The sequence below is a fragment of the Drosophila willistoni genome, chromosome 3R, assembly GCF_018902025.1.
Source record: "Drosophila willistoni isolate 14030-0811.24 chromosome 3R, UCI_dwil_1.1, whole genome shotgun sequence".
NCBI classification, from domain to species: Eukaryota; Metazoa; Arthropoda; class Insecta; order Diptera; family Drosophilidae; genus Drosophila; species Drosophila willistoni.
In genome coordinates, this window is record NC_061086.1 from 6,845,552 (window position 1) to 6,870,085 (window position 24,534).

At 40.0% G+C, this 24,534-nt stretch overlaps 5 protein-coding genes across 5 annotated transcripts; 4 read left to right on the forward strand and 1 right to left on the reverse strand.

Annotated features, from left to right (window-relative positions):
• Positions 1 to 495: 495 nt before the first annotated feature.
• On the forward strand, positions 496 to 1,185 carry LOC111519426. Its single transcript, XM_023180352.1, has one exon. The coding sequence runs from the start codon at positions 496 to 498 to the stop codon at positions 1,183 to 1,185; it is 690 nt and encodes a 229-aa protein (XP_023036120.1).
• Positions 1,186 to 1,657: 472 nt separating this feature from the next.
• On the forward strand, positions 1,658 to 2,689 carry LOC6650502 (keratin, type II cytoskeletal 3-like). The gene is made up of 2 exons (XM_023180351.2): positions 1,658 to 1,672; positions 1,746 to 2,689. The coding sequence occupies exons 1-2, from the start codon at positions 1,658 to 1,660 to the stop codon at positions 2,568 to 2,570; spliced, it is 840 nt and encodes a 279-aa protein (XP_023036119.1). The 3' UTR covers positions 2,571 to 2,689.
• Positions 2,690 to 4,049: 1,360 nt separating this feature from the next.
• Positions 4,050 to 4,982, forward strand: LOC6650178 (glycine, alanine and asparagine-rich protein). Its single transcript, XM_002073088.1, has 2 exons — positions 4,050 to 4,064; positions 4,146 to 4,982. Exons 1-2 carry the CDS (start codon positions 4,050 to 4,052, stop codon positions 4,980 to 4,982), a joined length of 852 nt encoding a protein of 283 aa, XP_002073124.1.
• Positions 4,983 to 6,233: 1,251 nt separating this feature from the next.
• LOC6650179 lies at positions 6,234 to 6,911 on the forward strand. Its single transcript, XM_002073089.1, has one exon. It carries the CDS (start codon positions 6,234 to 6,236, stop codon positions 6,909 to 6,911), a length of 678 nt encoding a protein of 225 aa, XP_002073125.1.
• Positions 6,912 to 8,311: 1,400 nt separating this feature from the next.
• On the reverse strand, positions 8,312 to 9,252 carry LOC6650180 (putative mediator of RNA polymerase II transcription subunit 17). Its single transcript, XM_002073090.4, has 2 exons — positions 9,214 to 9,252; positions 8,312 to 9,151 (listed from the first exon to the last, which is right to left on the reverse strand). The coding sequence occupies exons 1-2, from the start codon at positions 9,226 to 9,228 to the stop codon at positions 8,312 to 8,314; spliced, it is 855 nt and encodes a 284-aa protein (XP_002073126.1). The 5' UTR covers positions 9,229 to 9,252.
• Positions 9,253 to 24,534: the final 15,282 nt, after the last annotated feature.

Below are 24,534 nucleotides of genomic sequence, written 5' to 3' on the forward strand. Positions count from 1 at the left end.
TATAAATAGAATTATGTTTTGTTATCACGTAGGCGGAACTCCTGTTGTGGACCAATTTCGGTCTGACTTTTATGATCAAGCGAGCATTTATGGCGTGTTCTTTTTACTTTTTCCATAAACCAGTTTCATAGTGCTGCAGTAATTTCCCACAACAAAATAAAATAAAAAAGAAAAAACCAAATTCCGAAATCGTTTAACGCCACCGACTGAACTGAAAGCGAACTTAATATGGGAACCGGTCCCCGGCGGTTCCCGTCTGCACTTGAGGTTTTTGGGGTTGATGTGTGCCGCAACTGGACAGATTTGGATAGTTTTGCATAATTATTTCATAAGCGCAACACTTTGCATAAAAAACTAGTTGGGAATCGATTTCGGCTATTGTTCTAAAGCCGTTCTAAGTAGGCTTGCGATGTATAAAAGGTGGGCCACGCAGTCTCAGGATTCAGTCTTGGCCTTCGCCTTTTCAGCATTCACACCAAAACTTCTTAGTTCACAATGCGTTTCCTTATCGCTCTCTGCCTAGTTGGCGCCGCATGCGCTCAATACAACTACGGAGCTGGAATTCTAAGCGGTTCAGCTTCCAACTCTATTCCCAGTGTGGCCTACGATGGACCCTCCTACCAAGGAGAAGCCAGCAACGTTGGCAGCTCTTACGCTCCATCCGCCGAGTTGAACAAGGAATTCTACACATTTGAAGCCGACGAGAGTCAATTCGATGATCCATTGGCCGATCAGAAGATTGCCGGATCTGTGAGCAAGGGACTACGTGTTGTGTTCATCAAGGGACCCGAGAACCGTGGCTTGGAGAACGCTGCTTTGGCTCTGGCCAAACAGGCTGCCGAGCAGAAGACCGCCATCTATGTCCTGAACAAACAGACCGACATTGGAGATTTGGCCAACAAGCTGAATGCCGTCCGCAACAATGCCAACAACAAGCCCGAGGTGCACTTCGTCAAGTACCGCACTCCTGAGGATGCTGCCAACGCTCAGCGCGCCATCCAGGGTCAATATGACAACTTGGGCGGCACCAGCCAGAACATCAACGGTGGCGTTGCCAATGCCATCAACTTCGCATCTCAAGCTCCAGTGGCACCCGTTCATCGCGGCAGCAACTACTCTCCTCCAGGAGCTGTTAGCAACTCTTACCTGCCCGCCAACATCCTGCGTCGCCTGCGCATTCGTTAAGAAACTATCGCTACCTGTTGCCAATTTTTCGCCATTACTGGTGGACTGACCATTGTTTGTATCTTAAAAATTTATTCGATCGCCAATAAAAACGACAAAACGAATTATAACCAAAATATCAATCTGATCTTGTGTAATTTCGACTACGAGCTCCATTTTCAATGTTTCTGGCCGCATTGTTTGCGATTGTTATTGCATTTTTATGCTCATGTTTTTCGATTTTTATCACTTTTCCTTATAATAACATTTATGCAAAGCTGAAATGCCAGCATCGGAGCCCCGACACAAAAGCCGAATGCTGCCTACTTTGTAGGCGGAAAAAAACGTTTAGCGCCGTCAACGCTTTGTCTTCATCGAGAAGCTGCGCTGACAGCCTCGAAGACAGATTTGTATAAATAATAACCGTCGCGGCTGAGATAGGCAGAAACACGACGTACTCAAAGCCAAGAGAACCTCTTCAGCAGAATTCAAGATGCGCGCCTTTATTGTAAGTAAACGTAAAACTTTTGAGTTCGCCAAAAAGGACAAGCTAACGGATTACACTTTTTGCAATCGCATAGGTTATATGCCTGGTGGCAGTTGCCTGCGCCGATAAATTGGGATACAACTACCAGCCTGTGGGTCACTCCAGCTCAGGATTGTCTTTCGCTCCTGGCAGCGGCGGCAGCATTGGAGGTGGTAGCATCGGTGGACTAGAAGGTCTGTCCGGTGGTAGCATTGGTGGTGGCCTCGGCGGTGGCAGCATTGGAGGAGGATCCCTTGGCGGTGGATCCATTGGCGGCGGTTCCCTTGGAGGCGGTTCCCTTGGCGCCGGCAGCCTTGGCGGTCTCGGTGGTATTTCCGGTGGAGATCTAAGTGCTCCAGTCGAATACAGCGCCCCTGCCCCAACTGCTGAATTGGAAAAGGAATTCTTCACTTTCACCGCTAACGAACAGGACTTTGATGAGCCCCAGGCTTTGGAGCGCGTATCCAGCGCATTGAACAAGGCTCTCCGTGTTGTCTTCATCAAGGGACCCGAGAACCGTGGCTTGGAGAACGCTGCTCTGGCTTTGGCCAAACAGGCTGCCCAACAGGAGACCGCCATATATGTCCTCAACAAGCAGGCCGATATTGGAGATTTGGCCAGCAAATTGAATGCCATCCGCAGCAACAACAACAACAAGCCCGAGGTTCACTTTGTCAAGTACCGCACTCCTGAGGATGCTGCCAACGCACAGAAGGCCATCCAATCTCAATACGACTCTCTGGGTGGATCTTCTCAGGCCCATGATGGTGGTGTCGCCTCTGCCTTGAACTTTGCTTCTCAAGGTGCTGTGCGTCAGCCTACCGCTCAGACTCCCGATAACTCTTACTTGCCCACCTCGATCTTCCGTCGTCGTTTGTAATGAGTGTCAGGACTTTGAATAACTATTGAGAAATTGTTACATGTTCAACTGATTGTTAAATAATTGTTATTAAATTTTCCTAAAATAAAAAGTAAAAAATTAAATTAATGAAAACCTAATTTGTGTGGTGACTTACTACTCATACTTTTAGCTAAGTTCATGATAAACTAAAAGCCCTTTGTGTGTTTTCGTTTTTAACCTGTTCCTCATGAATATTTTGTTTTAAGAATTATTGATGGCTTAATACTATTCTCTGACGGTCGCGTAATTTGCCCTTACAACATGGATAAGATTATTCTGTATATTCTGAAAGGTTTCCATAATATTTTGTTTACAAGGCGAATGCTGTATGTCGTCATAATTTTATGCTACAGATTGAAATAGTTATCTAATTAATTTGAATCTAATCGGATATTTAATACAGATAGTCATCATGAGGGGATTCAAGGGAAAAAGTTGGAGAATAAAGCAGAAAATGTCATTCATGCAAACCAACACCAATTAAGTCCAAATAAATTTACTTTACAAAATACTTTATTTCTGTTTATTTAACTACTCTCTAATAAACAGATGCAAGATCTTTAAAATAAAAACAATGAATGTTCGACATTATGAATGTAATTACAAAATAACAACTGCACGAGTTCATTAATTCAAAAAACAACTCAAATTTTAAAAAATAATACAAAATAATCAAATATAAACAAAGTTTGAATTTGCAATAATTTTTGTATATTTAATTGATTCAATTAAGCTGATTTAAATGGTTTAAGTGCAAGGATATGTAAACGTTATTAGGTTCAAGTCAGTCGCATGCAATTATTTTCGTTAATCTTATGTTATATTTTATTTCATAATCAAAGAAATATTATAATATTTATTTTAATGTACCCCCCAATTATAGTATTTATGTCATGTCGATAAATCAAGTCCAAAGAGATCTGTCGACATTGTCTGGTCTTACCAAATGTTCAAACGATTAGGGTCGACATATATGCCAATGTCCTACATAAAACAAGCGGAATAGCCTTGCCGAAGAATTTCCGAATGATATTTATTATATATAATACATAATTATGACCCATCTGCATGTTATGCATATCAACTCATTTCAATGTGCTCACGACATATTAATTTTATAATTTAATATTAATTCTTGTAAAATTATTGAATAACAAACTCGAATATTTGAATAACCTAAAACAATCAGCCATCGAAGTCGCAGCGGTTGCCCATTGAAAGCCAACAAAAATTCCACATTGACCATAAAACCGAAGAGGCTAAAAGTTTTGTAGGCGGCAAAACACAGTGGCATCAAAGCGATTTCTATGCAAGCGACCGCGTCGCGGCGTCAGTTTTGTTTTTATCAGCCTCGAAGATGGATTTGTATAAATAATAAAGATCGCCCCAAGCAGAAGACAGAAGTAATTCATACCTCGAATCGAAAGAACCAAAGAACAAGCAGCTTAAAAAATCAATATGCGTGCATTCATAGTAAGTGTCCCATTCGATGGGAAGAATCAAGGAGCAAAAAGGATGGCCAGTTGTCCTAATCTTACACTCTCCATTCTATAGGTTATGTGCCTGGTGGCAGTTGCCTGCGCCGATAAATTGGGATACAACTACCAGCCTGTGGGTCACTCCAGTTCAGGACTGTCTTTCGCTCCTGGCAGCGGCGGCAGCGGCGGCAGCATTGGAGGTGGCAGCATCGGTGGACTAGAAGGTCTGTCCGGTGGTAGCATTGGTGGTGGCCTCGGCGGTGGCAGCATTGGAGGAGGATCTCTTGGCGGTGGATCCATTGGCGGCGGTTCCATTGGAGGCGGTTCCCTTGGAGGCGGCAGCCTTGGCGGTCTCGGTGGTATTTCCGGTGGAGATCTAGGTGCTCCAGTCGAATACAGCGCCCCTGCCCCAGCTGCTGAATTGGAAAAGGAATTTTTTACTTACACCGCCAACGAACAGGACTTTGATGAGCCCCAGGCTTTGGAACGCGTTGCCGGCTCTGTGAACAAGGGTCTGCGCGTTGTCTTCATCAAGGGACCCGAGAACCGTGGCTTGGAGAACGCTGCTCTGGCTTTGGCTAAACAGGCTGCCCAACAGGAGACCGCCATCTATGTCCTCAACAAGCAGGCTGATATTGGAGATTTGGCCAGCAAATTGAATGCCATCCGTAGCAACAATAACAACAAGCCCGAGGTTCACTTTGTCAAGTACCGCACTCCTGAAGATGCTGCCAACGCACAGAAGGCCATCCAATCTCAATACGACTCTCTGGGTGGATCTTCTCAGGCTCATGATGGTGGTGTTGCCGCTGCCCTGAACTTTGCCTCTCAAGGTGCTGTGCGTCAGCCTACCGCTCAGACTCCCGATAACTCTTACTTGCCCACCTCGATCTTCCGTCGTCTGCGTTTCTAAACTGGCATCTAGAATTGAGATTAAGTTATGTTGATTGTTGATCGATGAATTGCATATTGTTGTTGACTAATGAATAATTACACCAATTAAATTGATATTTTTAAATTTTAAAAGAAAATTCAATCAAAGTTAACTGACTCATTGGGCATAAAGGTTGGAGATTGTGAGTAGTGTTTATGGGGCATCTCTGGTTGAGAAGATTTGTTTTGAGGTTTTTATTTATTGCATTCACCTTCACCTTGTTTGCTGCCATAAACAATGTCCCTCAAACAAAGGTACAATCATTTGTTTAGTGAATTTGGATTAACACGCAGTCTCTTTCTCAATTTGTCGTTGAAACTTAAAAGTCTTTAGATCAGTTTCCGATATGATTAGCAAATGAATTTTCATGAATGAATGAATTCCCGTAAAAGTATATAAATTGTCTACACGATTAGATACACCCACTAGATGTGTCTAGAGGCATTAATCTTCGACTTCCAGTTAGTTAACTTAACTAATTGGCTATCGATGACTGATGAAGGTTGCCGGAATTCCGTTAAATGACCTGATTTTCATGGATAGGACGGCGGGCCGTGTGTCACGTACAATTAGAAAGGAATCTCAAGTGCAACCCAAGACAGAAAACAGAAGATTTATGTTCAATCAAAACCTGATTAGTCGTAAAAACAAAAATCTAATCATTAATTTTATTAAGCTGACGATCACTTTTTTGTTGAAATCATTAACAAATAAGCGATTCTGTATTCATACATACATATTCAAAATATAACAAAAAAGTCAGTCAGCCAAATCGGGTTGCTTGAGTTAAGCTATGCTTTTTATGCATAAATTATAAGCCAATTATGGGTGAATCACGGCTAACCAATCACTGCTCGGAAAGCAAAGTCCGCGATCAATGCGGCGGCTCTATTGAAGATGCTGCTGCTCAAAACAATGTGTTAAATGTGTTAAGAGCGAAATTATGTTAACAGATTAGTAGCATTCCAACAGCCCGATGGCCAACGGACCAATAGCCATTCGCTATTCGGCATCGGATATCGGTGATCGGTGAGCGGTGTTCGCTATTCGCTGGCCGCTGGTCTTCCGTGCCGAGCAATAGCTAGCTGGAAGTGAAGTGCGACAGTTTAATTCGACCAGATAGACTGGTCTAATTTTAGCAGCCATCGCGTTGGCGGTATAAAAGCATTGCTAATGAGCAACTTGTTGTCATTCTAATAGAATCGTTTCACGGACAGAACCAACAGCAGGATGCGCGCTTTAATTGTTTTATGTTTGGTGGCAGCCGTCAGTGCTGGTCGCCTGGGCTATAATTACCAACAGGGTAGTACTAGCACGGGTGGTGTTATCAGTGGTGGTGGTGGTGGCGGACGGGTAAGTGGATTGGGTGCACCAGTCAGCTATAATGCAGCTCCACAAGCTGAAGTGCAGAAAGAATTCTACACCTTCTACGCCAACGAGGATGATTTCGATGATCCAGAAGCCCAGCGTAAGATTGCTGCCGCTGTCAAGAAGAGCGTGCGTGTCATATTCATCAAGTCGCCGGAGAACCGTGGCTATGAGAATGCAGTCCTCGCTTTGGCGAAACAGGCAGCCGAGCAGCAAACTGCTATTTATGTTCTCCATAAGCAAACTGACATCAATGAACTGGCCAACAAGTTTAATGCCGTGCGACAGAATGCCAATAGCAAGCCTGAAGTTCACTTTGTCAAATACCGCACGCCCGAGGATGCTGTCAACGCCCAGAAGGCCATCCAGTCGCAATACGACAACCTCGGCGGCACCAGTCAGAACATTAATGGTGGCGTGGCCAATGCCCTCAATTTCGCCTCCCGTGGCCCAGCACCAGTGCGCGCCGGTCAACCGCAGGTGCCCAACAGCGATTACCTGCCAGCTTCGATTATTCGTCGTCTGCGTCATCGCCGTTAGAAATATGCCACCAATATATAAATCGATCTAAATGTTTGTTATCCCTTGAACTGTTTACGAATTGAAATAAAAAGACTTTGTTAATTATAATAATTTCAATTTTTATATTTATGGGGTAAACGAACCGTGTTTAAAATCTATGGATTCCGATTTTAATATGCATATATTTGTCATGCATGTCTGTGAAACCATTTGATTAAATTCCAATCAAATGGAGTATATTGCAATGATTTCATATGTTTCTAATGGAACTAGTTGTTATGCAGAAATAATTGGTGAGCAAAAGTTTTAGTATATGTTATTAAATAGTCTTAAAGTTATGGTACTGAAATATTTTTCAAAAAGTTGTTATTTTGTATCATTATTTCAATAGTTGTTTCAAACCGAGAAAAGTTTTGAACTATTAAGTAATAGAGTGAAGAGCTTGATTATTTGTTTTTGTATGTCTGCTTCTAAAAATCGAAGGAGTTTTGAATTTACAACCACGAATTGCTAACTGTTTATGTTCGTTGTTGTTGTTTAAATATTGTTTATTGCTCCAATGATTTGCCTTAAAAACAAAGTATTTTCCATAAATGAAAATGTCTGATGTTCCTCAATTATTATCGATCCCTAGTTAACATGAATAATTTCAGATAATAAATTAGAATAACATTCGATGGGATATGTAGGTATACTCAAACCCTTGGGTTCTCTAAATCACGAACAGTGACTTTTCTCAATAACTTCGTTATTTTCTGAGCTATTGTCGTGAAATTTAATATTGATGAGTTTATTATACTAATAGGCGACTCTGCAAAAATTGATCGAGATCGCGTGACTATATCTTATAGCTCCCATAGGAACAATCTTTCGAAAACAGTGACTTTTGTCAATAACTTGGTTACTTTTAACGCGTTTGCTTTCAAATTAAATATTTGTTTGTTTAATATATCTGTTAATGACTGTGCCGAATTTGATAAACATCGAGTGGCTACATCATATAGCTACCATAGGAACGATCGGCGGAAAACAGTGACTTTGATTAATAACTTTGTTATTTCCTATGCTAAGATTGTAAGCTGTTCTTTCGCAAACATTCGACTTTTTAGATAAAACGTTTTTCCACTTTGATGGCTATAGGTAAGAAAAGAGTTAAAAATGTTGCAAGGGTACACAAACTTTGACGCGGTCGAAGTTAGCCCCGGCCCTCTGGTTTCTTTTTAAAACCTAAAAACTTGAATATTAGAGTTTCAAAATAATGAATATTAGTTTACACTTTGATGTGTACAAATAAAATGATAAATTTAAAATGTAAGAATTGAATTTATTTAAGCATTAGTCAACAAATAACTAGGATTTAATTTCAGTCATGCGTCCATGGGTGATTCGAATCGATTGATGAGTATTAAAGAAACCGATTAAACACGACGGAAGATAGAGGTGGGCAGGTAGGAGTTGTCGGGCGACTTGGCGCTGACTGGGCGAGGAGCAGCCTGTGAGGCAAAGTTGAGAACTGGAGCAACACCACCATTGTGAGCCTGAGAAGATCCACCCAGAGAGTCGTATTGAGATTGGATGGCCTTCTGTGCGTTGGCAGCATCCTCAGGAGTGCGGTACTTGACAAAGTGAACCTCGGGCTTGTTGTTGTTGTTGCTGCGGATGGCATTCAATTTGCTGGCCAAATCTCCAATATCGGCCTGCTTGTTGAGGACATAGATGGCGGTCTCCTGTTGGGCAGCCTGTTTGGCCAAAGCCAGAGCAGCGTTCTCCAAGCCACGGTTCTCGGGTCCCTTGATGAAGACAACACGGAGAGCCTTGTTCAATGAGCTGGACACGCGCTCCAAAGCCTGTGGCTCATCAAAGTCCTGTTCGTTGGCGGTGAAAGTAAAGAATTCCTTTTCCAATTCAGCAGATGGGGCAGGGGCGCTGTATTCGACTGGAGCACTTAGATCTCCACCGGAAATACCACCGAGACCGCCAAGGCTGCCGCCTCCAAGGGAACCGCCTCCAATGGAACCACCTCCAATAGAGCCGCCACCAATAGAGCCGCCGCCAATGGAGCCACCGCCAAGGGATCCGCCTCCAATGCTGCCACCAGACAGACCTCCCAGTCCGCCGATGCTGCCACCGCCGATGCTTCCACCTCCAATGCTTCCGCCGCTACCAGGAGCGAAAGACAATCCTGAGCTGGAGTGACCCACAGGCTGGTAGTTATAGCCCAGCTTATCGGCGCAGGCAACGGCCACTAAACACATAACCTATACGGAAGATTTGAGGGTAAGTTCCAGTTCCATCCTTTCTGCTTAATCCTTGTACTTACAATGAATGCACGCATTTTGAATCCAATTTTAGTTCTTTGACTTCGACTATTCAGTAGTATCTGACGTTTGCATCACTAAAGGGTCCAATATTTATACAAAAACCAACAAACTGTGTCATCAAACTGCGGTCAAGTTTCGTGCAGAGCCAATGTGGCCACCGAGGCTGATGCTCTGTCGTTGTTGTTGTTGCTGGTTTCGCAGCAGCTGACAGTTCGAGGCATTTTGCAGCAACTTCTTTTGCTGCTTTTGTCTCTTCGAGAAAAAAAAAGAAATACCAAAAAAATGTTATCCACCTTCAAGTGACTCGCCAAGGCGATAAAACAATGGTCTAGTCTCCGTCGACGTTAGCATCTCGTCGTCATCGTATTTGCCAGCATCTTCGTGAACGTATTGGATGAAACGCATTGCCATCTTGTCGCCCTATTCTTGCAAATGCTGCTGTCGGCATTATGCAAATTCCTTAGCCTCAGCCCTAGCCCAAGAGTCAACCATTGATGGTCACCTCGTAATTCGATAGACCAGCAGCTCGAACACCAGCCACATCAACATCAGCCTCAGCATAAGTATCATTCAAAAGCAGGCTCTACTCTAGCAAACAGCAAAAAGATCATGAAAACTTGTTTGGCAAAACTCACTATAAATGGTCATGTTTTCAATAAAAGAAATGATTTTCTTCATATTTTGTTTATGCTAAAACATTTGGCGGTTCATCTCAAACAAGTTCGATATGAGACCGACTCGGTTTTTCTACACTTTTTAGTTTGTCTAACCGCATATTTCTAACTGGGAATTCCCAAACGATTATGGAGTCCAGTTTAGTGTTTCTCTTGTCTCTGTGTTTTTTATTTTTTTCTGAATTAAAATTCGTTGACGAAGGTTTTGGTTTTTTTTTTCCTATTGTGAGGGGTAGGGAGACGATTAAAAATACTGTAAAAGATACATTTTGATGGAATGCGAGTGATGGCCATAAAATAAAAATACTCTGAAATCTATTTTCGCCAACCATTTTTTTTTTTCGCCTAACCATTCATTCATCCAGCCCAAGCATCCATCCATCCATCTAACCTGCCAAAATAGAAGCCATAAAGTTAACAACCGTTGCGACCTTGAAGTTTTTTTTGTTTACTGTTCAACACCTGAAGCTATACGACCGATGTTGGTAATCAGCTGGCGCCAGGCGGCCATTTAATCTGATCAGCGATTATCACGTTTTTCATCATGCTTTATTGATATCATAAAAATTATTGTTTTTGCTTTTTGTATATATATATATTTTTTTTTTTTTTTGTGCCATGTTATAGATTGACGATATGAGAATAAAATGCCAGCGGAATTATTCAAAATTGATTTGATTTGCATAATTAAATGATTTTGGCAAAAAAATATCCAAGATCCATATTTAAGATAGATGAAACGATTTGCAAATCAATAGTAAGAAATGGGAATCATAGTTATGACTAACATCATATTGATTGATATCATGGTTAAGTATAGAGCATGACTAACTAAATCAACTGATGGAGTCGCACATAGGATGGTTAATAATGATATCAAGAAAACATCTTTAACTAAAACAAAGTTTGATACAACAATTTTCTTCAAGTAGAGCCCACGCCCATGCCCCTACAGAATCTAATTAAGACCAAAAAGAAGACAACATAAAAAAGAGAAAAAATTGAGAAAACAAACAAAAATAACAATTTGTCTTGTTTTTGTTTATGGGCCCCACCCAAACACACGCACACACACACACACACACACACACACACACACATACAGTCACACACAACTGTTGCTGGACCAGCCTCTGCCCTGTCGCTGGTGGCAATGTCATATGCAAACTAAACAAATGTAAACATCATAAAACAAACCAGCTACAATTTCAAGGTCCCTTCAAAAACGCCACACGCACATAAAAGATGCACGCAGCAGCGACATAAAAGTCGGTAGAGGAGAAGAAAAACCACCAAATAGCGGAGTGGCCCTCCGCAATCCTCACAATTGATAAAATATAAAACCAAACTAAACCAAACGAAAAAGTGGTCGAACAACGTTGTCGCATCAATAAATAAACGAAATGCGGATCAGGCGAGCCATTTGGAGTCAACTTTTACAATTTTATGCAAATGCCCAATGGGGTTGACGATGGGACGGGACGGGTCAATCGATCTACTTAAAAAATCTGTCATGTTTTTTTTTCCCACCCCATCCCGCTTATTGAACCCCACCAATTCCAGCATCACGACCAATGCAAGTTGCCCCAAACTCAACGTGGCAACTCTCAAGATGCCAAATTGTAGATTTCATTAAGAATTAAACCATTCCATACAATGGAATTGATGAACCGGGCGGAGCCGCTTTCATGTTCAAGAGAAGAAAAGAATTCCTTTTGTTTTCTTGTCAACTGTCGCCTCATCATAAATTGGAGCATTAGTGAATTCCTTAAATCATGGGTATTATCTAAAAAATTTGCAAATATCTGGCCGGTTCAACTAGTTTGTTTCTTTGCTTGCTTGGTTCTTTCCTTTCTTTTTGCAAGAAATGTTTGTTCGGCTGACTTTTAAGAACTTTTTACGAGCTGTGTCTGCTTTTTGTTATTCTAACAAAAAATATTTCCGCATGCCGCAGCCAAAATAAATGTTTAACAAAAAAGCTCAGCAAAAGCCGTAAAATTTGCTGGCAAAATGTATGCAAATTTATTAAATTTGATATGCATATAAATTATGGCAATTATTGTGAGGCAAAAAAAAAAAACACAACTAGAAAATGAAACAAAATAGAATCAAATATTTTAAAAAATCGAATTTTAATAACTTGTCGGCAGCGTTGAAATAAATAAATAAATAAATCAAATTTATCCCAGTAAAATCAATTTATATGGCTAATTGTGTTAACGACCAAAGCGTTTGCTTCTGCTCCACCTGTCAAATGCATGAAAGCATACTTTTTAGATAATTATATTATTATTCATTAAAAAGAGCAGCAAAAAATCTTTAAAAAAAGGGGTATTGAAATTAGTAGAAGTTTATGATGCTATGTGAAAAAATTTCACCATTAATAAACAGGATATTAATCATTCTGCAACTAAATCTAACAATTAAATAACCCATGAACATAAAAAATAAATACAACTTGGTCTCTCAAGCGGATGCAAATCTCAAAGCACTGAGGGAATTAGTCAAACACTCAATCAGCCACTAGATTGTAAAATATTTAACAACAGGTCAATAGGTCTGGCAAAGAAATTGGGAAAGAAATCCGTAAAAAAACAAAACCACAACTCGAATGTTTAAGTAATCCAAACGGAAATTCTTCAAGGGAAGGGTGTAAAAAAATATAAAAAAAAAAAATTAAACTCAAGCACATAAGTTTTTTTACTTATCGCGTGTCTTGCTACCTCAGCAAGTAGGTAATAAATTATTTTCGAGTATTCATGAGTACGGTGAGCTTACTGTAAGCTTAGCATATTATGCCATAGTATGGTGTCGTATAGTATAGTGCATATTGTAGTCAACACTCGAGGATTGCTTTTTATTTTAATTGCAAGCAAGCCTTAGCATAATGCCACTATAATGTTCTTGTCCTGCTTGTCTATGTCGATGCTTTTTCAGACTGTTAAGGATAAGGATAGTAGGCTAAGAGTAGCACTTTACGAGCATCAACAACGGCCCAGAAGACAGACAGACAAACAGCCAGCCAGCCAGCCGTTCTAGCCATTCAGCGAGTTTGGCTTGTGCAAATTGTCGTTTAATTTATTAAGCAGCGACTGTAGAAGGCTTTTAATATAAACACATACAGAGCTCTAATTACAAAATACATACAGATATATACATACATCTATGTGAGAATATCTATGTATGTATGCAGGCCTACTCTTTGGTGTAATTAGAAAATAAAACAGAGTAGAGTCTTTATTCGCGTCTCGTTGAATAACATAAATTTGTTACACGTTGCGTATGCGTAATGAAAGCCATAAAGAGAGAAAGAGAGTGACAAACACAGATGCAGAGTAAGAGAGAGATAGAGGGGGAGCGAATGGAAAACGCAGTAACAATTAAACAGCATGGCATAATTTGCACTATGCTAAGCTCTATATAAACCAGTTGACCGGACAACCAACTGAGACCTAAGACGTTGGCCTCTGACTTGAAACGGGTTAATAAACTGGTTGGATTTTGACTATCACCTGGTTTGTTGGCCTTTTCCTCATAGAGCTCATCACCCGCAACGAACGAAATTGATGGCCAACTTGAACTTGAACATGTCACCATGGTGATTTGCATTTCTAATTAATACACAACTCAAGAATACATACATACATATGTCTTCGTCTGTAGGCCAGTGGTTAGGCCGGCTCTTTAGAGAGGGAGAGCCTCGTAATCAAGACATTTGAAAATTTATATAAATTTTATGGAATTGATGTTGCAACCTGCCGAGTAATTGAATGAACGGAACATTCCAAATGAATGTTTCAAATGCTCACATTTAGTCTATTCTATTTTATTCTATTATTCTAAATTATGTGTTTTCTCTTTCTCTCGCCCTCTCTCGCTCTCTCTACAACCGTTGCACATGTTTTCCCTTTCTCTCGAACTCTCGCTTTCTTTCTGTCTGTTGATTGAGACTACAGAATTCATGGAAAATTTGTAAAGTAAATAAATTCCCATTTCAGTTTTGGCAGAAGCGTTGCAACAGTTTTAAATGCTTACTATGTTTATTTATTGACATTAGTTAAATTTGCTTGTATTAAGTAATGTTTTTTCAAGTAATTTTGACAGCTCGTTGGGAATTTGATTTTTAGTAAGTCCTCCTTGCCTATGTTGCTCCCAACTATATACATACATACACTGTCTACAAGAGCCATCAGAACGACATTTTATGCGTTGCACATGACAATGGGTCGAGGTAAGGATAAAGCTGAATATCGCACCCATTGCGGGCACTTGTCACGTCTGACTTCAAGAGAACATTCGTTCATACGGTCGTAGAGGGAGCTTCAGTTATTTTTTTTGGCGGTAAGGAAGGGCACCGGAACCGGGACCATATTAAGTGCTAGCATGTTGTTATGTTAAAAGTGGCTTTAGCACGTGTGCCTTCCACGTCACATCAGCATCAGCATCAGCATCAACTTCATCATCAGCATCAGTAACGTCTCCCGCCAGCCATTTGATAAGCAGCCGTTTCGAGGTGTGCATGAGTCAAGAAATGGGAGGAAAAACTAGCAAAAACGATCTAATAACAATTCCTAGAACGTTCTCTCGCGTTTGATGTTCCTCGTACTCATGTTGGTGTGGTTTAATCAATCAGCAGCAAAAAAAGAAAGAAAAACCAGCACGTGTTTGTATTCCGTCCAAGTCAAACTGGACTATGGATAAGTTGAGGGGTGGCAGGAAAGTGGGAAACAGCTAAGCCTTGATAATTTATGAAGTTGGTCAAACAGCAAATAAAAGGAAAGCATGGGCTTAGGCATAGGCATATTATTGGAAATTTCATAAATTATTAGCAATGGTTATCAAGTTTTTGGCAAACGTCAAAAGGTTTTTCCACCACACGGCTAATATTTTGTGTACGTGAGCAGGTGACATCCCTGTCAATGGCTGCCACGCTCCGCCCTTCGGTCTCCCTTTCCCTTTAGTCTTACCAAAGTCGCTGACATGCATATCCTGACCTGAAGCGGAATTGTTTGCCGCTAGATACTTTTTGCCCTATCAATAAGCCTCAAAACCATGGACCCAGATGTTTTGTCGCGAGTCACGTTTCAAATTTATTTCATAACACAAAACCATCAACGGTTTCTTTAAAGGATATCCTTGAACTTAATCAAGGTTTAGCAACTACAGCAAGAAGCTTATAGAGTCTTCTATTAGCAGAGTAAACGTTATTACAGTTATATTAATTAAACTAAAAGCTATTATTAAACGTATGACTATAATTTAATAGTGAAGGTAATTACACTTTTTGTTGCCTACTTTTCAGGGCAACATTTGGTAATCTGTTAGACAATTTGTTGATTACCTAAACCTGCTGTATTCCCCATTGTTATCATGAGTTGTAACTCAAACTCTGGCTAATGAGCTTTTCTAGTACCCTCCATGCCGCTCCCCCCACCAAATGTGGCCAAAATTAAACTCTGGAGAGCAAACAAACCGCCAAATGTCACTTCACTGTCTCTGATTGTAAAACAAATAAAAAGGAAAGCACACTTACTCTCATCTCCTCTAAGCCGCTATCAACGCCAAGTGTGAAAGTATGAAAGAATAGGCAATATGGCTATATAGCACCAACAATAGCAACAAAAATCGAGCAGCAGCAGCAGCAGCATAAACTCTCGACGCTTATCAATATTTGCACAGTAACAGGGCGCGAAATTTTTGGTTTCTTTCCTTTTTTTTGGCTGAAAGGCAAATAAGAAATTTCAAAGTAATCAAAAACTCATTGTGTTGCTTCTCTTTCTGGTACACACACACACACACACACACAGACACATGCACACACAGTCTCTCTCGACCAACTAAGAGCTTTTGTATTTGTTGTGTTTTGGGCTCAAGCCAACTATATTTTTATGGCCATGCTTTGGTTATTGCAAATTGCAAAGGAATGAAAAAAAATTCGCTTCGCTTCGCATACACATTGACTACCATCCATTGCCATGGCCATAGCTATAGCCCACTTAGTCGAGGCATTCAATTGCCGTTAAGCGGTCCACAACAATAACAACAATAAGTATGCTTCTAAGCACGCCTTCCTACGCGTTTGCCACGCCTTGCTCAAGTTTTTAAAGAAACATTTTTTTCTTTCTCTTTTTCGTGGATTTGTGTGTGTGTGTGTGTGTGTGTGTGAGGCAAGACATTTTATGCTTGTAGTGTGTCCCTGGCACCTCCTCCCTCCTAGGCCCCCTCTCAATTGACACTTGTTACAAGTCGCCGGGATGGCATTTTATATTTTTATATTTGGCGACTGTTTTTCGTTTTGTTCGCTTGAAAGCGTTTTTTCTTCTTCTTCTTCTTTTATATTTATTTATATGAAAACTTTGACTAGCAATTTGCGAGTACATAAAAGAAATTTGTTTTACGCTGCGCTATTTTGTGGAATGGCCACTTAAACTTAAAGCGCAGCCCTCCCTACGTGACTCGTTTCGTCTCTTCAAGTTGAAAAACGAAAGCGAAAAAAAAGAAACAAAAAACAGAAAAGAAAATATGTAAGTACCTACATATACACAATAAGACTCAAGTTTGTCACAGGCTGGGAATTACAACTTTGATTGTGCCAGATTATATAATATGTAAGTGACTTCTTAAGTTAAGACTAGAGGAGATCTTGTGTCTAAAAGTTGTTAAGTCCATCACTTGTAAGATATGTATATGAATGCCACATGAAATTGCATAGATAAAATACAAGCGAAACCGGAAAAATGCTATTTTATTGACCTGGAACTATAAATACATTTAGTCGAAAAATATAGCTGACACACAATCAATTTTTATGACCAATAAACTTTATTATTTGATTATTTATAAGTTTAGTTTAAAATCTTTTGTGTGCTTTTCTTCTGTTGCGTTTAAAATCAATCTTTAACTATTCGATTCGATCATGGCAAATTGAAGGACTTGAGTTTCAAACGAACAAAGAATTTTGCTAACCATCAGGTCTTCAGTTTCAACAGTTGTAAAAATTTAAGGTTGAGATGCCTTTAAGTTTTGGTTAGTGAAGAAAATAAAAACCGTAAAGCATCAACTGTGAAAGAAGTTGTCATAAGTGGCACTAAATCAAAACTGAAAGTGGAGTCGAACTACGACCGGCCGGGCTAACGGCAAAAAAGACGACGGTGGCAAAGAGGACACTGGCCAAGTTGTCTCAACTCAACTCGAGTTACAGACACATTGATGTATTTTATGTGCGTGCCGGGCCGAAGGAGCAGAAGCAAGACAAACTGAGACGTGGAGAGAAATTACAACTACAAGTTGGCGTAATTTATATGCAGACATGGACAACGGAGCACATTGCAAGACAACACTGCCCGCAGGAATACTGTGCAGTGGCAGGGATTGGCCGAGCAAGAGCAAAAGCAGGCAAATCGAAGGAAAGTGCTTTTAAAAATATTGTACGAAAAGCCAATGCGAATGCGAATGTGAACGGTCAATGAAGAATGGGAATGTTGAAGAGAAATGGCAATGACCAATTCGAGATTCAGTTCCAGTTACTGTTTATAATGCAATGTAAAACTTTGCGGTTGCTCAATTTAAAAAGTAAACAAAAATTGCTACAAAATGAATTTTTATGATATGCAAATGATCCGAGTATACAGTCAGCACGCAATGTGCGACCAGTGGGAGTTTTTTTTTGGTCAACAGCCTGCACACCGTACACTTGTCCAAACCTACCAACAACACGTTTCGCCCCGCATAGTGGCTATATGCAAATTCCCATTAAAATGTGCGGTGCTGGTATTTTTGCCAGATGTGGTGTGTGTGTGTGTGTGTGTGCATAAAAGTCAAAAGAGCCAACAATAACAACAGAAAAAAAAACACAATTAAATTTTGATTAGAAGCAACTTGTGCGACCAAAATCGTAGTTCATGAATATGTTTGGTTTTTGGCAATTTCAAATCTCTTTGTCGAAGATGTTTGTCTTTACAAGAGTATATTGACAGTTCTTCAGCAACTTCAGTTCCAGTTGTCTTTGACAAAAGCCACAGAGAAAGAGAGAGAGAGAGAGAGAGAAAGATGGAGTCTGTCAAGCCAATTGAACTGTGAGCTGGTCACTGTTTGTGCCAAAGTAAATGAAATCGGAAGTTGAAGTACACACAGATGTCCCCAACTGATGGGGCACACACATGTGATTGGCAACCCGCACATTCAATCCAGCATTTCGATAACTCACAAAGTGTATTAAATTAAATACATTTTCTACTGAAAATTTTAAGAATTTTAAATTTAAACTGCTCTTTACCATTATTTATTATTACAAGCATTTACAAAGGTCGTTTAATAAACAGGGCCACATGCGTGTTAAGTGGCTAAAAATGCAGATTACAAGTGCCTCAAAAGCGTACAAGTTACAAGCCAATTTCAAGTTATCAACACAAACATATTTGTTGCTTATGCAGTAAATAAATCAATAGTTAAAATTGACTTTTCTAAAGCTTACGAAAACAGGAAAATAGTTGAAATACTTTATAGCAAACATCATACATAAATAGCCAATTTTTTGTAGTCAAACATTAAACAAATACCCAAAAAAATACAATGCCATAATCAAAACTATACATATTCACTATGTGTTTACTGTTTATTTCTGCAGATTGTGAGTTTTGTTGTTTTGTGTTTGGCTTAAAAATACATTACGAGTGTTATTTTTGAATAACAGTTATGAAAAAAAGAAGAAGCGAAATTGACATGGAGTTACGATAAGCTTTATTTACCTGTTTGTTGATGGTGTTTCACAATTTTTATAGATCATAATAGGGCATATAGGTTCTGTTCAAGTTTATGAAATTGTTGTATTTTCGAGTAACTTACTGAATAACTTATAATTAGAACTACGCTGAATGTAATGAATATGAAAATGTTATTAGTATTTGGTTCTAAGAGGTTTTGTTTTTTATTGCTATAATAAAGAACGTATTCAGTGACTTTAAGCTGTTTGAATGCAGATGCTTCTCATTTGTAGATGGCAAGTTTTCGACTAATTGCCAGAAATTTATGAAACGTAATTTTATTTTCTCAGCCCCAGGCCCAGCAAACGCTGCTGTTGCATATTTTGTGGTTTTGAAGGAAAAATTTCATATTTTAGCTTTGTGTGTGTCTGTGTGTACGTGTGTGTGTGTGTGTTAACCGGACACGTCAACAGCAGCTGCAATTTGAAATAATTAAAAGGCAAGAGTTAGCCTAAGGTATGAAATATCTGGCAAGCAGTGGCCTTTATCCCGTTGCATATGTAAAATGTGTTGCCTTCTCTCAGTAATTGGAATGCCCACGCAACACGGGTGCTTAGTTTTAAGTGTGGAATACATACATACATACATATGTATATGGGGGAGCTCAGTGCCCACACAATCTTGACGAGGCAAAACAAATGAATCTCATTTTCGACAAATTTGAGTTGAGGCTAAAGAAAAAAAAATAACCCAAAAGATTTGCTACCACAAACGTTAGCGACGAAAACTATGAAAATGGCTTAACTTAAGTTCGCTGACAACTTATTTGTTGCCTCGTCGCATTTGCCTGCTTTACGGCAAAAGCCGCAACTAATTACAACAAAATTGTCATTAGTTTCAACTTGTCGGCCACACAAACGGGCAAAGTTTTGGTTCATGTTTTGCCACTTAGTTGTCGCCGTCGTTGTCGTCGTCGTCCTAGTCGTCCTTAGAGCCATTGCCATTGCCACTGCCATCTCCATTGCCGTTTTGCAGTCGTAATTTTTTGCGCGCTTCCGTTTCCGTTGCCGTTTGCCACACTCTGCCGCCATCTTTGGTCGCATTTGGAACATTGCCAGCGCTTGACTTTTATGGGATTGGGAAGGAAATGGGGGAGACAGAGATACATTTATAGAGTCATTCGGCCTGCATCCTGCAATTGAACGGCTGCCCGAACTTGTACGCCGGACTGCCAGCAATTGGCAACAGTTGGCATTGACCATATTAGCGTGCCACAGCACGGCCCGGAGTCGAACACGACTCGTTGACAAATGAATTAAATTGCATGTATGTATGTTCAGTTGGTAATGCATCCATTTGGGAGGTGCAACAAGTATGAAATTGTATTTGGTATCTCTATTTGATAATGCTTTTTCATTTAGATAAAAACTAAATTTATTTATGCTGAAAGGCAATCTAATTGAATTTAATTATAAACTCCACAAACAACGAAATGACAATCATAATTGTATCAAGTTTTATTTAGCTAAACAGATTTCCAGCCAATTACTCGTAATGTTCAATAATTTTCCAATTTTCCAACAACTACTGCGTTCGTTGATTATACACTTTAATATTTTAAGGGGACAACGTTCACTCCATCACGATGATTTATTTTGCTTCAGCTAAACTTAAGTGTAAGGCTAGTGCACTTAAGCACGACAACATTGCGTATGCCTTTATCTGCCCCAGCAGCCCGCACAGCTTACCCAAATAGTTTTTTAAGGCGAATGGAGATTGGAGAATGGCGAAGAATTGCTTCATGCAAAATCAAAGGCAAACTTTTCATGACACACAAAAATAAGAAGAGCGACAAAAAAAAAAAAAAAGAAACGAGGACCTAAGAAAATAGGATGGGTCATGGCATAGAGCTTGTCTTTGCTGCCTGCATAGGCGACATTTGGCAAACTTTTATTTGAAGACTGAGCGCGCGTGTGAGCTTAAGACACTTTCAGCACAATCCATCATTGCCCAGGGAGGAAGGAGATGAAGCATCAGAAGGCGCTGGGACTACCATCTGCTGCTTTCTAGATGCTTCCTGCTGCCACCGCGATGTGCTCAATCCGCTTTGAGAACAACGCGCTACGACAATATTTTTCAATTTTCCACAGCAATCGAGCGTTGATAACAAACTAATGGCGAGTGCAGTTAAGTTGTTGCTGGCTGCTGCTGCTGAGACTGAAGCAGACAGCAGCAAAGCGAACTATGCTGTGTGGGCGGCTTTGTCATCGAAATCGAAAGAGACCACAAAGCTGCCGCTGAGCTGATGAGAAATGAACACAGCAGGAGAACATCCTTGTTCCGAGGCGAAGTATCTGTTAACCCAGATTATTTGTTCTTGTGCAAGCCACTGACATTTTCTGATTCTAATAGGTTGGAAATTCCAAGTTATTCCTATATACAAAATAATTCTTTTTGTTTTGCTTAGCCTCAAAAGTGTTGAAGATAAATTTTATGTCAGAAATATGTAGATCAAATATATAGATTGCAAACTAATACAAGCCAGAATATAACTTACCATAAACTCAATGGCTTTTGAAAATTTCAAGATGCAAAACGCAAACGGTTTCGGCACTTGTGACAGCTTTTAAAATTAAGCATTCATTCATATACAATTTAAATTACATTTAAGACTTTTACTCAATCAAATTATATATATAACTTCAATCGGCACTAACTATAAGAATGAGAATGAATGTTCAACTATAGCTGGAAACTCATCATACAAACTCCCTGCTTTCGTCAACTGAATTAGTTCACAACTGGAATTCAGTACTTGATTTCTATCTAACCGCAGTTCCTTTTCAATAATCTAGTTATGAAAAGTCCGGTTGTTTGTCGTTGAAATGCAACCGATGATTTCTAGATATATACATACATCTGTAAAAAAAAAACATATTTTGTAAAAAAAAAATTCTTTAAGTTTATAAAATTATTAAGTTTAAACAATATATAAAGAATATAGATTTATTAAGCAATTTCAATTTCTTTAACTACTTTCACATAAATTTTGTATCTGTGTCACAAATATTTGAGAAAAAAGAAATTATTTGGACTTTCCATTAAAATTCAAAATGTTTGCAATAACAAATTGATGATTTTCAAGGATCATGAAGCTGCTGTAAAGAATTCTTACAAAATAACTACAATAACATGGAAAATTTTTAATTATTTCATTTTGCCTGTATTCGCAGTGGATGCATAACTTAAATCCAGATAAGCAAGTTTAAAAGCTTAATTAAAATGTAAAGAAAAAATTGTGCAATTTTCAAAATTGTTTAATGGCATATGGGCCACATTAAATAGGCAAAATCCAGATGATTACGAAACTGGCTAGATAACCGCAGGTTTATCATCAGAGCTCGGTTTTTGTTGTTGTTGCCTCTTTGATATCGTGTGGCAGTGGAGTGCCGTGTTTATTAATGAGCTGGCCACGTTGCATTTGCCACATGCAACAGCAACAGAAATAACAAGGATCCACTCGCGTCGATGCTGAGCCATACTTCATGATAGTCGTCTGTTGGTTGGTAGGCCTGTGCCTTATTTAAATCAGTGCTGTCCCCGCGACAATCACAATCAAAATGTATGCAAATTGAGCTGCGGAATGGCTGGCTCTCTGCTTTTCAAGCCATCAAATTTAATCAGATTCCTCTGGCTTTATTTTTTCCCCGCGCCACTTGATGAAGTGCCAGACACGGGGACAGAATGCCAGTGGATGCAAGGATACGACTGGGAATGCAACTTAAGTGCGGCTGCTGTGGGTTTTACCAACACATGCATACATATGGACACAATGAGCATTTTACATACATGCATATATGAAAATTAATTAACGCGAGTTAAGCTGAGGGAAAATGTGTTATTGAAGTACTTTAATGGTGAATAATTTAAACGCCATTGGAAATGGGTAAGAATAGTTTTGAGAGTGACATTTCTGGCACTTGCTGGCCAATGGGGAATGTCTTTTAATAGAAAGCTGTCCATTGGTGTATTAAATAATGCATATCATATGATATTTTTAGCCATGGTCAAAGCTGGTCAAAAATGCTTTATTATAAATTCCGCATTGTTCTATTCTGGTTCTCGACGCCTCATTACAATTACCAAGGCCAGAAACAGAGTCCACAATCCCCTAACTAACTGCCTGGGCCTGTCGCAGCGAGCTGCACAAACACAGATAAACTTTTATGGGGCAAGAAGGAACAACTGGCAAACGCTTCGTCGCGGGACTTTTGTGGCTGCTACTTCTGCTTCTGCTGCTAGTGGTGAAGGTGGTGGTGGTGTTTGCCTTTCGACTGCACTTTAAGCACCGAAGTTTGTTAATGCGAATACGTGATTGTTGTTCAGATTCACGCAAAGCGAACGAATCGACACTAACTAAGGCTGTCTCACCTAACTAATGCTGGTATTTGGGAAAGGGGGCAAGTTGGTAAAACTACTACATGGGATAGAAACAACAACAGAAAGTTCTGGTCTAGTGGAATTTCATTTTGCATTGGGTCAGATCTCGTAATTCAAAACGAAAAATAAACACCCGGATGAAACTCTTAGCTCATTATTGATGTGCAGACTTCAATATGCCAGCAAAGGCACCTTATATAAACCCAGCAAAAAAAGAATGCGTCTGTCTAGTGCCAGTTAATGAAGGTGCCCGCCCAAGGGAGTTAAAGTAGGTGCTAGTTGTAGTTATACTAGTTGTCTGCTGCTGCTGCTGCTGCTCCAGGCCAACATTAATAAATTCTGCACGTACTGAGCCTTTCGCATAAATCTGCTTCAAGCTTATCCTTGAAAATTGCAATTGCAAAGCAGCGGCGGCCAGAAGGAAAGGCATACTTTTAGTAGGGGTCTCCCCCGCAAAAGGCAAATAAAAGAAGCCTCGCCAGAACAAAAAACGACAACGCACCGCATTCCAGGCATCGTAACAACAAATGCTCCAGTATCCGTACATACGTATATAGGCTTCCAGCAGGCAATACGACGAAAAGTATTGTGGGCCCTTCGGGGATTCGGCCACATAGCACACTCAAAGGCAGCCGCCTTTTTGGTGGATAAGCCAGCGGATAAAATGGCCCAAGCAGGGGCAATGTTTTGTTCTGCCAACTGCAACAGTTTGCGTTTGCCTTCCAACGCATGCGTCCTGAGCAAGTATCAAGTCCAAGGAACGGTGTGGCGCGGTGTTAAAAGTAGCAACAGGCGACAGCAACAAAAATACCAAAACAATGGCAAGGATTCAAGTATACTTGAGTGTGAGCGGGGGGACGCCAGCCAAAGGAATGCATTTCTATGCTTCAGACAAAGCCCAGCTGCAAAATGCTGGCTCATTGTCCTTATTGTCCTCATTTGAAAAAAAGAAAGAGTGTCTATACTTAACCTTAGTAAATGACTCTTAAGTCATTCACTTAGGGTTTTCATGTGGATTTGCAATACATTTGGCAAGCCATTCAAACGGCATTTATTTATTAAATTCTAAATGTGGTCAGCTTGAAAATGGAATCAAAATGACATTTGCCTTCCTGGTGCTGCTAAATGAATGCAAGTCAACTGACGATAAGTTGACCGTAAACTTAAGCCAAACTTTGAAATAAAACGGCGTATTATGCAGAAGCACAATGTCGTTACGTTGCCACGAGTTACCAGGGACTTTAGTGTGTAGTCTTTGGATACCTACCAGATGGTATATGCTTATTTAAAATTTATGAAAACGCATCATCTGCACAGCACGTTCCATTATTTGCCAGATAACTCAGCAACTGGCGATGGCAAACAGCATGGCAAGCACGCGCCCAAGGACTATAGGAGTCGGGAGAAGGACTTCTTTCACCTGGCCATATGTGAATGCTAGATTGTTCCAACAACATATATGTGTGTGTGTTTGTGTGTGTGTGTGTGTGTGTGTGTGTGTGTG